Source organism: Caenorhabditis elegans, chromosome III (assembly GCF_000002985.6).
Source record: "Caenorhabditis elegans chromosome III".
Classification (NCBI taxonomy): domain Eukaryota; kingdom Metazoa; phylum Nematoda; class Chromadorea; order Rhabditida; family Rhabditidae; genus Caenorhabditis; species Caenorhabditis elegans.
The window spans coordinates 5,487,251-5,501,645 of record NC_003281.10 but is presented as its reverse complement, the minus strand read 5'-3'; the positions used below and the strand labels follow the sequence as shown (position 1 = coordinate 5,501,645).

The 14,395-nt window shown below is 37.1% G+C and overlaps 3 protein-coding genes across 3 annotated transcripts; 1 reads left to right on the top strand and 2 right to left on the bottom strand.

Annotated features, from left to right (window-relative positions):
- Positions 1 to 1,669: 1,669 nt before the first annotated feature.
- mrpl-58 (Large ribosomal subunit protein mL62) lies at positions 1,670 to 2,417 on the bottom strand. Its single transcript, NM_065773.7, has 4 exons — positions 2,364 to 2,417; positions 2,101 to 2,313; positions 1,909 to 2,052; positions 1,670 to 1,856 (listed from the first exon to the last, which is right to left on the bottom strand). Exons 1-4 carry the CDS (start codon positions 2,412 to 2,414, stop codon positions 1,767 to 1,769), a joined length of 498 nt encoding a protein of 165 aa, NP_498174.1. The 5' UTR covers positions 2,415 to 2,417; the 3' UTR covers positions 1,670 to 1,766.
- Positions 2,418 to 2,687: 270 nt separating this feature from the next.
- On the bottom strand, positions 2,688 to 14,093 carry osg-1 (Rho guanine nucleotide exchange factor osg-1). Its single transcript, NM_065771.7, has 17 exons — positions 13,877 to 14,093; positions 12,300 to 12,462; positions 12,173 to 12,244; positions 11,573 to 11,994; positions 11,038 to 11,395; positions 10,814 to 10,996; positions 10,620 to 10,733; positions 10,311 to 10,571; positions 8,962 to 9,107; positions 8,723 to 8,918; positions 5,124 to 5,242; positions 4,915 to 5,080; positions 4,494 to 4,681; positions 3,976 to 4,450; positions 3,579 to 3,906; positions 3,209 to 3,336; positions 2,688 to 2,869 (listed from the first exon to the last, which is right to left on the bottom strand). The coding sequence occupies exons 1-17, from the start codon at positions 14,002 to 14,004 to the stop codon at positions 2,768 to 2,770; spliced, it is 3,549 nt and encodes a 1,182-aa protein (NP_498172.3). The 5' UTR covers positions 14,005 to 14,093; the 3' UTR covers positions 2,688 to 2,767.
- Positions 6,378 to 8,721, top strand: R02F2.8 (Amino acid transporter transmembrane domain-containing protein). Its single transcript, NM_065772.6, has 8 exons — positions 6,378 to 6,425; positions 6,603 to 6,844; positions 7,056 to 7,546; positions 7,736 to 7,942; positions 7,988 to 8,085; positions 8,151 to 8,296; positions 8,341 to 8,495; positions 8,540 to 8,721. Exons 1-8 carry the CDS (start codon positions 6,393 to 6,395, stop codon positions 8,650 to 8,652), a joined length of 1,485 nt encoding a protein of 494 aa, NP_498173.1. The 5' UTR covers positions 6,378 to 6,392; the 3' UTR covers positions 8,653 to 8,721.
- Positions 14,094 to 14,395: the final 302 nt, after the last annotated feature.

Sequence of the window (14,395 nt, the reverse complement as noted above, 5' to 3'; positions counted from 1 at the left end):
GGGATTCATTTAGAAAAGATGTGAGAAAGAGAGAGAGAGAGCTAGAAGATGAAGATACTTATATGCAGAGAAGGAAAGAAGAATTTATGCATACAACAGATGGGTAGGCAGATGCCGTTCATTAAAAGAATGTTAGAACAGATGGATGAAATGACCGTATCTTTTGTTGATATTATGGGTCAATTGGGGATAACGCTGGATTAATTGTAATTTTTCAAGGTTTCAGATTTTCTGGTATTTATGTTTGATCTCTTAGAATACCAGAAAAATGAAAATGCAAAACGGTGACGCCAGATATTGACACTGAGGTTACTGTAGTATTAAAAAAAATTACTGTAGCCGTGAGAAAAATACGGTGACCAAGCTTGGTTTCGAACTTTTCGGTTGAGATTTTAGAACTTTTCGAATAAAAAATTGGAGATTTTAGCCCGTGGTACTTGGAGATATGTTCTTTTTTATGAGCAACCACAAATTAAAAAAAAGCAGACTGAAAACATAGAAAACTCCCCAAAAAAAACTTCCTGTCAGAAGACATCTAGAATTGTCTACCGAAAAGCCCAGTGAATACATAACAATAATAATTATGAATAACAAAATATATCCTAGGGCGTCACAATAGATTAGAAATGAGTCACTATTCATTTGTTTGATTAATTTTTTTGTCATTCAGGGCTTCATGAGAATATGAGGTCATTAGCACTAATCCCATAAATTCTTGGAAATTTTCTACATTTCTTGGAACCGAAAATTTATCGCCCATTTCCTAAAAATTATTTAATATTATCCAGATCTAACATTTTGCGATTTTTGCGCCAATAATACGACACCCGGTCTCGACACGACACGAAAAATGAATTTTAGTTGAATGCAAATTGGTGTGCGTCTTTAAAGAGTACTGTAGTTTCAAACCATTAGATCCCGCGGAATTTTCATATTTTTTCATAGTTTTTCGATTAAAAAAAAAAAAAATATATATATATATATATATATTTAAGATTTAAAAAACACAACAAAACTCTCAAATTTAAATTTTAACAAAACAAGTGAACAACTATGCATGCAATATTGCGCGCAAAATCAAAATTCCGTTGCAACTACAGTAGTCTTTAAAGGAGCACACCTTTTTGCATTTTACAAAGATTTGTTGTGTCGAGACCGGGTGTCGTATTATTGGCTTTATTTACTTGTATAATTCTTGAGTTTCTATTGAAAAAATTGAATTTTTGGAGTTGGACCTGAAAAGGGAACAAAGATAGAGAAAATAACTAAAAAATCTCAGCATCGGAAACTAGAGAATAATAATGTGAAGTGAAGCGAATAATCATGGACTTGGACATGGACTTTGGTGTCTCGTGAAGGATGAGAATTATATATTTATTTTTGGAATGAAGAAGAAGCGATGAATCACTGTTCATCTGGAATTTTCTGCTTACAGAAACATTGTAGAAAACTGAGAAAGACCGTACAAATTCAAATTTGTAAACCAGAAGGAATCGATAAAATGCGCGGAACACGCCTTTCCTGCGGACTATACCACGTGATGCGGACCTTTGCAAACACGAAGAGGTTCGCCCTAATTCTCTCTGCAGTCTCCTCAAGTTTCCTGCTCCCTCCCGTCTATCTTGACACCCTCTGGGGATATTTCCGAATGTATAATAATAATAAAACAAATAATCAGAAAATTTATATATGAATCTCAATAACAAAAAACAATAGAGTCTACCTACGCGGAAAAATAAAACACGAACAAAATTTCAGCTAATTAGCTAAAACTCAACGGCGGCTCGTCGCGACGCCTTTTTCTCACTCGTTCTTCGTTTTTCCTGTAGACGATGCTGTGTTGCTATGGCGGCTCTCTGGAAAATACCAGATTATAGGATATAAAAATAGATAAAAGGTAGTACATACTTCTCTCAAAATCTTCTCGTCTTTCTCAGTCATTTCCCGTTTTCCCTGCTCGTTTTCGATTGCATAGATGGCGGAACGAAGTTTGTCGAAACAATCAGCCACATTTAGATGACGTTCTCGGGTACGATCGCTGTCAATGATGAGCTGAAAGTTATTAGTTTTGTGGTGTCTCCAGCATTAAACATCAAAAACCTCTCCGGCGGTATTAATTCTATGTGACAACTTCTCCTCGACCAAATCTCTCAGTGACTCTGACAACCATTCAGCTTCGCTCACTTTGAATCGAATTTCGACTTTTGTGGCGTTCTTCTGCACATTTTGTCCGCCTGGTCCACTGCTCAACGTGTATCGTTTTTCGATCTTTTCAGTCGGAATCACACCATTGAATGTTGCGGAGGAAGATGCCTGAATTTTTAAAGGTTTTTAGAGATAAAATTTTAATTTAAAATACTCACTTGAATGTGGCGAGTCGATTTTACTACAAAAGATGAGAGATTTCGCAGCATTCTGGAAGAATTTAATTTAATAAGAAAAATGAGAAATAAAATAAAGTTGTGTGGGTTTACGATAAACAGCGTGCAATGCGTTATTTCGGAGCATCGTTTGCGCGGAAATTCAAATTTAGAATTTTTGCGGGATTTCTTTAGATATTATATTTAAGACGGAAATTGAGTTCTTTTAATTGAAATTGTTATATTTTGAAAAGAAAATTTGATTCAGTTCCAGAATTTATATATTATCCTTCAAACTCCTAAATTCTTCGAGTTGCTTTTCCAAAGTTTAAATTAAATATTTATTAGATCAGTTTTCAAAGCATAAAGCAAGAAAAGTCACACGAAATCGAGAGAATCAATAATAATTATGAGCATTTCCAAAAGATCAAATGATTTATGGCATCCGTTGATGGGTCTTGAGTGGCCGTTCCGTCGTCGAGACCCTCGCCGCAACTGACCAACATTAGCTGTAATGTTTAATGTTTTTAATTAAAAATGGAGTATTTATCGTGTAGATCTAGTCTAAACACATTTATATTATTTTATCATGGTCAAATAACATAAGGAAAAGTTCAAAAAAATTTTAGTTAAAAAATGTTATTTTGGAAAATTGCCAAAGTTTCCAAAACATAATATTTTTATTATTATAGCATTGCTGCAGGTTTGAATTTCTAGAGTTTGTAAATACAAATAAATGAAACACAATTAAAATATAAAACTCGTAGATTACAATTCTTGATAGACTTCAAAATGTATCCCCTATTGCATTTTTGCTCAGCTCGCGAAATTAAAAATTTTGTTCAAACCTGTGATGATTGTTGTGCTGGAACATTTAAAGAACTTCGCTTCTGTTTTCTTGAAGGATGGTTTGAGTGAGACGGTGTATGAACTGGCAGAAGGATTCGACAAGGTCCACTGTGGCCGATTTCGCAGACTGAAAGTTTTATATTGAATTAGGGTTTCAGGAAAGTTCTGAAAAATAATGCCGGATTCATCCAATCGGAAGCTCCGGCCATCTTTATGATCTTTGAGCCTTTTGGAGGCTGAATTGGTAGGCCTTTTGTATTTTGCTCTTTTATTTTTACACGGTTATCAAAATTGAAACCACTTTTCAGAAGAAGAGCCGCAAAAAACTTTACGAGTTTGTGTATTTTCACGGCCCTGTTTTGGTCTTACCACGAAGATCGGGTGTCGGTTGAGATCTCGCAGATTGTACAGAAGTTGATAGCACACATCCAGCAGATGTGCCAATCCAAAGATGAGATCTAGCAACTGTCAAACACGATATCCGAAGGCATCCCATTTTGTGCTCACGGAGGATGTGCTCTCTACCGGAAAGTTGTGAACGGACAAATGAAACAACATTGAAATGATTGATAATCGATAAATTGAAAACATCAACTACAAAGACTTCGGTTGATTTTCTGCCGCATAGGAATACATTTTGTCCGGTAACATACATTAGGGTGATCACATCCGAAGAGGGGAGGATTTCCACCGGTGGCTGAAAGTACATTAATTTTTCTACGTGGCCGAGAACATGGACAGCTCGGTCACTTATTTATTCACCCACCTGAAACTTCCCGGTATCCACAAAATACGCGTGTAACCAATTGCCACTAGCAATAATTACCCTTCTACCAATCAACTGCATCGACGTGATCGGTGCCTGACATACATGTCCAACTGTTTGTGGATTCTCTAAATCCCAACTTCCATCCGATGCCGGACGAAATAGAAGAAGCTGTACTTGATTCGAATATGACGTGGCAACTAGTACATTCCCGTTTGCCGCACAGATTGATGTGATACTATTCCGAAGTCGAGCTAGTCGATCTCGGGCCCGGGACCTCACTCGCTCTGTGGAGTTAACCACGAACACTTCTCCATCATCATTTCCAATCCATACTGTTGTCTGTCCTGCAGTTGATGTTCCCTCATCGGAAGAGGATTCTGTATCCGAGCCACTACTATTTATATCCATTATTGTCTCATTTAGCAGATGCTCCAGAGACTTTTGAGATTTAATTTTTCTTTTTCGAAGTTTCCTGAAATAATTTTCATTATAAAATTTAAAAAACTAGGACTCACATAGGCGGGGGTACAGTACACATCGCAGTCACCGCTGCATTACCGATTGCCGAGCAGCTTTCAATAGTTATTTCTCCGGTATCCAATGCCATTACGGCTACCTGTCCACTGAACTTATCGCTAGCACAAACCCAAAGTGATGGGGTACTGTCGACACGTTTTCCAGGGACTACTGTGGCGGTACAGAGCTGGAAAATTTTCGAAGTTGGGGAAGAAAACTGTGGGGTACGAAATAATGTATGGTTGTGTTCGGATTTATTCATACTTTCTCATTAAAATATACATATATGTATGTATACATCGACTTCCAGTCGATCCAGTCGATTTCCGAAAATTGCGGAAAATTATTTTTTTGATAGGTGTGAGGTAACATTAATTTTACTGTGTAAAATGTCCCATTTCATTAGAGGAATCCACTCACCTGCAACCCGGGCCTTGTCTGATGAGCAATAATTGTTTTTAGACTACAGCTCGGTGCAGCCAACAAATTCTTTGCTAACGTTGCCTTCGCATCCTTAAACATCGCTTCAAACACACTTCGCTTTTCAGCATTTGGAAACTCCAACACAAATGGCTCGAATCCGTTCCTATAATTTAATCATTAGAATTCCAAACACTTTATGCACTAACGAGGTGAGAACATCCAAATGAACAGCACTCAAATCTGGATCGGAGCTCATTTGCTCGTTGAGCTCTCGAATGCTCATTGAATTAGAGGTCTCCATGGTCTCCAACATCTCCATTAGAACCTGCAAACCGGTTTCTTTTACTGTTATCATATCAAGATCAACTTTTGAAATCAACACACATATACAATACACTGTTGGGTGATCAATGTTTCCATTTTTCTCTCTCGCACTCAAAATCTATCTTTTCAATCAAAAAAATGAAGAATTTGGGCAAAGTTTAGAGTCAAACCATCACATTTTATGCAAATCGCCTCACCTTTTGGGAGTTATTGAATGTTCTGAAACATTTTTTGCCAAAAAAAAAGAACCAAATTCGCTAACTATTTTTCTACGTGATTTAGTTTTTTGGATGTTTAAACTTTAAATCTCCACAGTGTTCATGTATCGACTATAGAGAGTACCAAATTGCCAACTACCGTATTTCTTCTATTAATATATCTGCAATACTATTGTTCGATGGTCTTCCCGCTTGCAATACTAATAGGGAGTGCAAGACTATTAGGGAGTGTAATACTAATTTTCAGAACATTTTTCTGACTTTGAGCTTACTAGTTTTTTTTCTGAAAAAGCTCGAATCTTTATGTAAAATTCAGAAAATTTGATTTTAATTGTAACATATAACTTCAAAAACTTCAATCTCGTAGAAATTTTGTGAAAAACTGTAGCAAAATAGGCAATTTTTTTTGTTGAAATCCTGAAATTAGCGAGATGGGTTTGCAATAAAAAAAGTAAACGCAAGACTATTAGGGAGTGCAAGACTAATAGGGAGTGCCATACTAATTTTCGGAAGGTCTCCGAGGGGCAATACTAATAGGGAGTGCAAGTCTAATAGGGAGGCCATATTAATAGAAGAAATACGGTAACAATACATTTGAAATTGATTTTTCTTTGCTTTATTAGTTGGTAACTTTTTGATAGTTCTTGATAGAAAATTAACAGAAAAATGTACTTTCCACGTGTAATAAGATAAATTACCCAAAACAAAGGTTTAATGATCACCTCCCCATTTAAAATGACGTCATTAGTTTCAGTATCTCTGACTGTGTCGGATATTGTTTTTTGTGTTGCCTAACCTTTTTGTAGGGCGTGAAAGAAAACCGAAAAACAACCACCACATCATTTTTTTATCTTGTTTTGGTCATATTATTTCACTTGGACTCTTTTATCAAAAAGCAAGACTGAATGAACATTTCAGTATTGAACCGACACAATGGGTATGAGCAGAGTATGGTCGACAGGAGACGTAAGTTTTTTTGCGAATTTTTGAAAATTGCTGTCTCGTTACAGGTAGTAAAAAATTGAAATATTAATTTTCCCGCCAAAACTTGATTTTTCTTGGAACTTTCAAATGTTCAGTTGAAAAATGTAAATTTTTTCGTTATGAAAACACTATAAACTCTCACATTCAAAAATTTTTCAGAAGGATGGCCCCACTTCTCACACGAATGAAAAAGGTATCGGATGGATAATCGGAGCAATTTTCATAATCGGAGAGACAGCCGGTGGAGGAATGATTGCACTTTCCTATGCACTCACTTCAATGGGCTTAATCCCCGGACTGATTTTGCTCAGCTTGTGCTCCATTTTCTCACTGTACACTGCGCTGGAACTTTGCTGGACATGGAAGATCATGCAGAATCGATGGCCAGAGTATAGAGATCAGTGGGTTCAGTTTTGTTATTTTTAGTTCAGGACAGGGAGAACGAGTCAATTTAGATTTACGTGTAATCTCTACGACATTTTTGAAAAGTAGGTGCGATAATAGAAATTACCCTCTTATCAAGATACACTAAATGCAATACGATAAACTTCACTTTTGTTAGTTAAGGATGGAGCATTTTATCGAGAACCATAATCAAACTAACTATTTTAGTTGCCGAAAGCCTTATGGAGAAATGGCGTACCGTACCATTGGCAGGAAAATGAGATCTTTCATTGCTTTCATGATATGTATTACTCAAATCGGATTCGCCACTGTTCTAGTCCTTCTTGCTGCCAAGAATCTTTCAATCCTTCTCCATTTCTTTTTCTCATTGGATATCAATCAATGCTACCTCATCCTGATTGTTGGTCTAGCAGTGTGGCCGGCCACTATGCTCCCATCGCCAATGCATTTTTGGCAAGCCGCCTTGTTTTCTGCGGGCTCTAGTACGTGTGCAGTGATTCTTGTGGTAGTTGGGTTGGCTCATGACGCACCGGTCTGTGCTCAAGATGCTCCACACGAGGAGCCAAATCTTTTGAAGGCGTTCATGGCATTTGGGACGTTTGTGTTCGCGTTTGGAGGACACGCAACACTGCCAACAATTCAACATGATATGAAGAAACCCGCGCATTTCGTACATTCAGTTGTATTGGCTATTATTTGTAAGTAACCAGTGCCGTTTTAACATTTTCATAATTGCTACAGTAACCTAGGTGATTTTCCGAAACTGCTCATCCATTTTTAGAAACGTTAGCAATGTAAATTGCAAAAATTGCAAAAGTCAAAACCTATATTATAAAACTGTGATGAAAACCTACAGTACCCTTCCAGTAATCTCAAAACTATTTCAGTCTGCACAATGCTCTACATGTGCATCGCTGTCGGTGGATATTTTGTGTATGGCAGTACAGTTGGGGAAGCTATCATTCCCTCGTTACAAATCAAATGGATCCAGCAGACTGTGAATCTAATGATTGCTGTTCACGTGATCACTACCATCGTCATAGTGATGTCTCCACCGATTCAGCAGGTTGAGCAGCTTCTCAAGGTTCCGCATAGTAAGTATCTATATATTTTCTTTCGTCGTTTAAGAAAATATTCAGAATTCGGAGTCAAGAGATTCTTGGTTCGATCCATTCTTTTCTGGTTTGTCATTTTCATTGGATTATCTATTCCCCACTTTGGACCGGTTTTGGACTTGGTAAATTTGCATCTTGATCGAATATTTTTGAAATCCCAATGCCTTTTTAAAGAAAACTATTACAGATCGGAGCATCCACCATGGTTCTAATGACCTTAATTTTGCCACCAATTTTCTATCTCTCAATTCGCACTCAGGAAATAATCTGGCTGCAGGGTAATGAAAAGTCTGATGCTGCAGAGCCGACTCACGAGAGAGCAACGTTTAAGGAGTAAGCTAGATAGATTGCGGATGTTATTTGAAAAAAAATTATAGAATTCTACGTCTGACTCCAAAACTGATCCTTGCCCTAAACGCAGCTGTGCTGATATTTGGAATCATCGGTGGTACGCTGTCTACTGTAACATCTGTCATTCGGCTTGTAGGGTCTGATATGGCAGCTCCTTGTTATTATCAATACTTTACTAAAGGTAGGTTTTTAAAATGTTTCGTCACTGAAGAGTCTTGTTTTCAGGTCTACCATTCTCTGGCGACAACAGTGGATCTGTTAGCTGCTGTGGTACATTCCGAAATTTAACGGTGTCGGGGCAAAACCCTATTGGATATTGTTCACTTCCTGATCGCTAGACACAAGTATATATGTGAATATGTAGCTATATTAATAAGACACTATCTTCAATAAAATATTTCGACTAACCTTCCTTTCGCACTTCAACAGACTGCACAATTGCGACATTTTCTTAAGAACTCGATCATCTTCCCGAGAGGACTCCAGTTTCCGCTCAACTTCTTCTAGTTGTGAAAGTGTGTCTTTTGATATTTGAACATCTTCCAGTGCCACTTTGAACAGGAGCTTGAAACGATTTCCCTCCAAGAAGCCCATGGATTGGGAGCTAAAGAAAAATGAAAACCTGATAGGTAAACAGCTGAACTCACGACATTTTACTATACAAGACCTTGGGCTTCTTCTTGACACTCGTAACCAGTAAAAGATCAGATAGCATAAATATACACCGCTCTCGATCGGTCCCCTTCAGTGTAATGATGTCATGCCGTAGAAGGGTCCGATCTTTGGTGACGAGCTGAAACGAAAGAGTTCCTGTAGATCAATAAATGGCACTTTTTGATTTCTCATCACTAAAATAATATCTGCCATCAAAAAGTGCAAGCCACGGTCGTCCACATAACTACCTAAAATCGCTAAATTGCTTATCTTCAAACTGGTGTATCTTAAAAAATACAAGTCTAGAAAACAAATGTTCAACTAACAAATTGATCAGAAATATTTGTTCTTTCTTTTGCATTACTTTTTATTGCAAAATACCAACTACTTGTTGAGTTACACAGAGTTAAAGTCATTTGACCAAAAGTCACTAAAAATTTTGAAAAGTTTTCTGTTGTATCAGTTATAAATTTTTCTACAATTTCTCAATTGTAAATTTTTTGATATTTTCATGTTTAGCCAAGTTGCAGACCGTTTTCCAAAAAATCCTATATCAGCCATAAAATACTTCATATCCAACGCAAAAACTTGAAATTTGGGCGAAACATCATCATTTTTAGTGCTCTATTAGATTCCATTGAAGGAATTTCAAAAATAATGTTAATCTCGAAAATCGTCCTCCGCTCCGAAAAATGAAATCGGATGTTTGCCTTTCGGAAAATGACAAAAAATGAAATTGAGATATTGGGGTCAAAAAATGTATTTTTAGAATGCTGAGAACACGTTATTTACGAATTTCATGTTCATTTTTGATGAAAAATCGTTTCAAACGACCTGCAATTAAAACATGAACCTAATTTTCATTCTCACGTGACTCTTCGTTCTTGCTTTAAAACCACTGGGAATTTTTTTCAATTGCTTGGCTAAACATGAAAATTTCAAAAAACCTACAATTGATAAATTGTAGAAAAATATTTTAAATTTACAATCCAACAAACTTTTTTTGTGAAAGTCAATTGATGTTGAGTTATAACTGATACAACAGAAAAGTTCTCAAAAAATTGGTGGCTTTTGGTAAAATGTCTTTGACACTGTGCAACCCAACAAGTAATTCGTAATTAGCAACAAAACATATTGCACAAGAAAGAAAAAATATTTCCGATCAGTTTTTAGTTAAACATTTGTTTTCTAGATTTGTATTTTTCAAGATACGACAGTTTGAAGATAAGCAATTATTGAGTTTTGGAAGTTTTTGGATAAAACAACTGAATATATTTCGGTTTGATGTTTTTGTAGTCTCGAAGCGTTTTGTATGAGAACCCTTTTGAAAAAACAAACTTACATCATCCAACCCATCAACTATGGCCTCAATTTCCCTTAGTCTCTGTTCCATTTGCTCACTTCCATCCTTATGCTGATTGATTGCCACAGCAAGACAATGAATATGCCTCTGAGCCCTGAGCAGTCGCTCTCGATCCTCGTGTTCAACGGGAGTGTGTTTCAGCATTTGTTTTACTATTAATTCGTATCTAGGAACGCGTTGAATCGGTGAAATAAGAAGAGAATCTAGGTCCAACTTGTTAGGATGGTCTCGGCAGCATCTCTGAAATTTAATTGAACTGGGTTTCAGAAGATGACAGGAGAAACTCACATTATAATATTTTTCAAATGCGTGCTTCTGTCTGGCTTGGATTATTGATGCCTTGGCAAACTTGAAATTATCCACAAATGAGATATAGGTTTCTATCATTGATTGCTTGGAGAACTGGAATTTTAGAATTTTAGATGGAAAGGATAGTGGAAGCGGTACTTGGTAGCCCAGAAGGTTTAAAATTTCAAACTCACATGGGCTAGAAGCACATCTCCCAGTATTGCATCTTTATGCCACTGATCTATCCGTTGGCTCAGCGTAGTGAGCAAAACTTGGTGATGAGCCAGAATCTCTGGTATCCGGTAGAAAATCTTGTCTACCAGTGATGCTTCGATCAGTGTGCATTCTAATGGTTGACGGAGAGGTCTCATGTACTTCTGGAAATTCTTTTTGTTTGATTCACGGGAAAGCTGCTTACCGTAACCAGGAACTCTAGGCCCTCTACAAATGACTTCTCAGTGTCTAACAGCTCTCGAGCAGCAAGGTGTCTAACACTATAATGTCTTCGTAGACTTGCCCGACTCCTCTTCTTCCATAACAAAATGTCAGCTTCGTGTAAAGAATCTTCCATCCCACAGGTCTCTAGAGCTTCCCCTCCATCAGAATAAACATATGGATTCCACGAGATTGAAGGGTGCTGCTCCGGGGATGTGGGTCGACTGCGAAAAGTATCAAGAAGCTTTGCAAACCGATTCACTCCTGCAAGGGTTTCAGACGGTCTATCCACGAGGAGAGATGTTGAAGAGGAGAACATTTCATCGACTATTCCACGGCGTCTGAAAAATGGGGCTGTAGAAGATGATAATGAAGGAAAATGGTGTTTTGGTTGTCTGTTTGTATCATGTAGTCAAGATCTGAAAATCCCAAGAATTCGTAAGCTACCAAGAATGCAAACGCAACTCAGGTTTAAGACAATTTCAAATTTTCGGTGGCATGTAGTATAATAACCCTACCTATTCCTAACATTTGGTACCGGCTCGGACTCCATTTCACTAGTCATAAACCCATCGGGTACCGAAGATTTTCTGGAAATCGAGTTCCTCCGTATCTCGGAAGTAGGCACAAATTGATCGTTTCTTATAGATGGAATAAATTGCATAACACCTCGTGGATGACCCAGTCGAGTTGAGATCCCAGATCGTCGACCTTCGATGGTGTCAGTGGCCAGCGAGGACTCGTCGACGTCGGAGAAAACTGAAGATTCAAGGCACGACTCGACGGGATCTGCTAGACGACGGTTACCTCCACGATCCGAAGATGTTTGGGATGGATAGGCGAGCACACGTTGTAGGGATTGAATACTTTTTGCGGCATCTTTGAGTTCTTCGATCTCAGTTGTCATTTCTCCACCGGAATCCGAATCGTGCCGTTGGTTCTGAAATTTGCATGGATTTCTAAACATTCTGGGGCTTCATGGTAGGTAGACACGTCTTTAGGCAGTCTTTTAGTATGAGCCCAGTGCAGTTGGCACGAGAAGGTTGCCTTGAAAGGAAACAGGTACATAGTCGTTTTATTGCCTACACGTAATCGCTAGAATATTCACAAAAACTTACTATTCGATTTCTGGAAGCCGACACAAATTTCGGAATGGAAAGTAATAGCTTTTGAAGAGCTTCCACATCGATCTGAAAGATTTCAAAATTTCCAAATATGCAGCTCACGTCCCTCTTTTTAACGTACCGATGGCATATCCACATTTGGCTCACTATTCGTTTTCCTGAGATTTTGTTGTGAAGCTCTTCTGGATTCACTTCTCTCGCGGCTCGCACGAACCATGCTTCTGCGTCTCTCACGCTGGCGTTCTCTCTCGTTGAAAAAGTTTAGATTTGCATCACTCCGTCTTCTGTAAAATAAATGTTCACAATTTGATAAAATAGGAAAAAAAATGGCCATGTAGGGCCAACAAAGCCCACTTCCCTGCCTCGGGCCAACCATTGATTAACAATGCGTATCTTCAAACTGGCGTATCTTGAAAAATACACGTCTATGAAACAAATGTTCAACTAACAAAATGATCAAAAATATTTTTTATTTCTTTTGCATTTGCATTACTTTTTACTACAAAATACAAAGGATTTGTTGAGTTACACGGTGCCAAAGACATTTTCTAAAAGGTCGCCAAAATTTTTGAAAAGTTTTCTGTTGTATCAGTTATAACTCAACATTCACATAATTTCAAAAGAAAACTTTTGTTGAATTATTAATTGAAAAACATTTTGCCACATTTCATCAATTGTATGTTTTTTGAAATGTTCATGTTTAACCAAGTTACAGACCGTTTTCCGAAAAAATCCAATTTCCTTCATAAAACTCTTCATATCCAACGCAAAAACTTGAAATTTGGACGAAACATCATCATTTTTAGTGCTCTATCAGGTTCAATTTAAAAAATTTCAAAAATAATGTTAATCTCGAAAATCGTCCTCCGCTCCGAAAAATGAAATCGGATGTTTGCCTTTCGGAAAATGACAAAAAATGAAATTGAGATATTGGGGTCAAAAAATGTATTTTTAGAATGCTGAGAACACGTTATTTACGAATTTCATGTTCATTTTTGATGAAAAATCGTTTCAAACGACCTGAAAATAAAACAGGAACCTAAATTTCATTCTCACGTGACTCTTCTTTCTTGCTTTAAAACCACTGGGAATATTTCAATTGTTTTAAAGCAAGAACGATAGAGCACTAAAAATTATGATATTTCGTACAAATTTCAAGTTTTTGCGTTGGATGTGAAGAGTTTTATGGCTGATATTGGATTTTTTTGGAAAATGATCTGTAACTTGGCTGAACATGAAAATATCAAAAAACATGAAATTTATAAAATGAAGAAAAATATTTTTTAGTTACTATCCATCAATTTTTTTCTTGTGAAATTCAATGTATGTTGAATTATGACTGGTTCAGCACAACAGTTCACAAACAATTGGTGATATTTTGTAAAATGATTTTTTATTTGTGTAACTCAACAAATCATTTGTATTTTAAAACTAAAAGTAATGAGAAAGAAAGCAAAAATATTTCTGATTATTTTGTTAGTTGAACATTTGTTCTTTAGATTTGTATTTTTAAGATACGCCAGTTTGAAGATACGCAACTTAGCGAGTTTTGAACGTATTTGAATAATTTGGAATAATTTTTTTAAACAACTGAAACCCCGGAATTTATAAGTTTTTGCATTATACACACAAGCCCAAAATTTCGATATGATTCATTTGTAAAATTTTGAAATCAAAAAGTTAACGAATTCATCTCACCTGGAATTATAAAATGAATTTCTAGTGCTGGGTGATACGGTAGCCGAACGCTTGGGTCTCGGCACGGCAACGGGCGGTGAAGAGTCAGTCGAACTATCCGAATCGTCTGCATCGTTTGGGTTGAGCATTTGAGCCACAGGGGAGCCAATGATATAGAATGGAGACTCAAGAGACCCCCAGATAACAGGGAATTTGAGCTTGAAACCTTTGCTCCTCTGCAAAAAGAATGAAAAAAAGCTTAAAGTCATATGGCGTTTTGAAGGTAGGAAACAAAAGAGCATTTTGAACTTTCAATTGGAGCATTCTATTGCTCTCAGGTGTAACTGATTCCCTCTTTGTTGTGTTATTGAGAGCAATGTTGTGAGGCGAGAGAAGTAGAGAGAAAGATGGGACCTCCAAGGTGTCTAGGAACTTATTCTTCACTTAGTTTAGGGCGGAGAGAAATCACTTGGCTTTTCCTTTATGTGACGTCACATCCAGCTGTAAAAGCCTACAGAAAATGGTGTGTGACGTCATTCT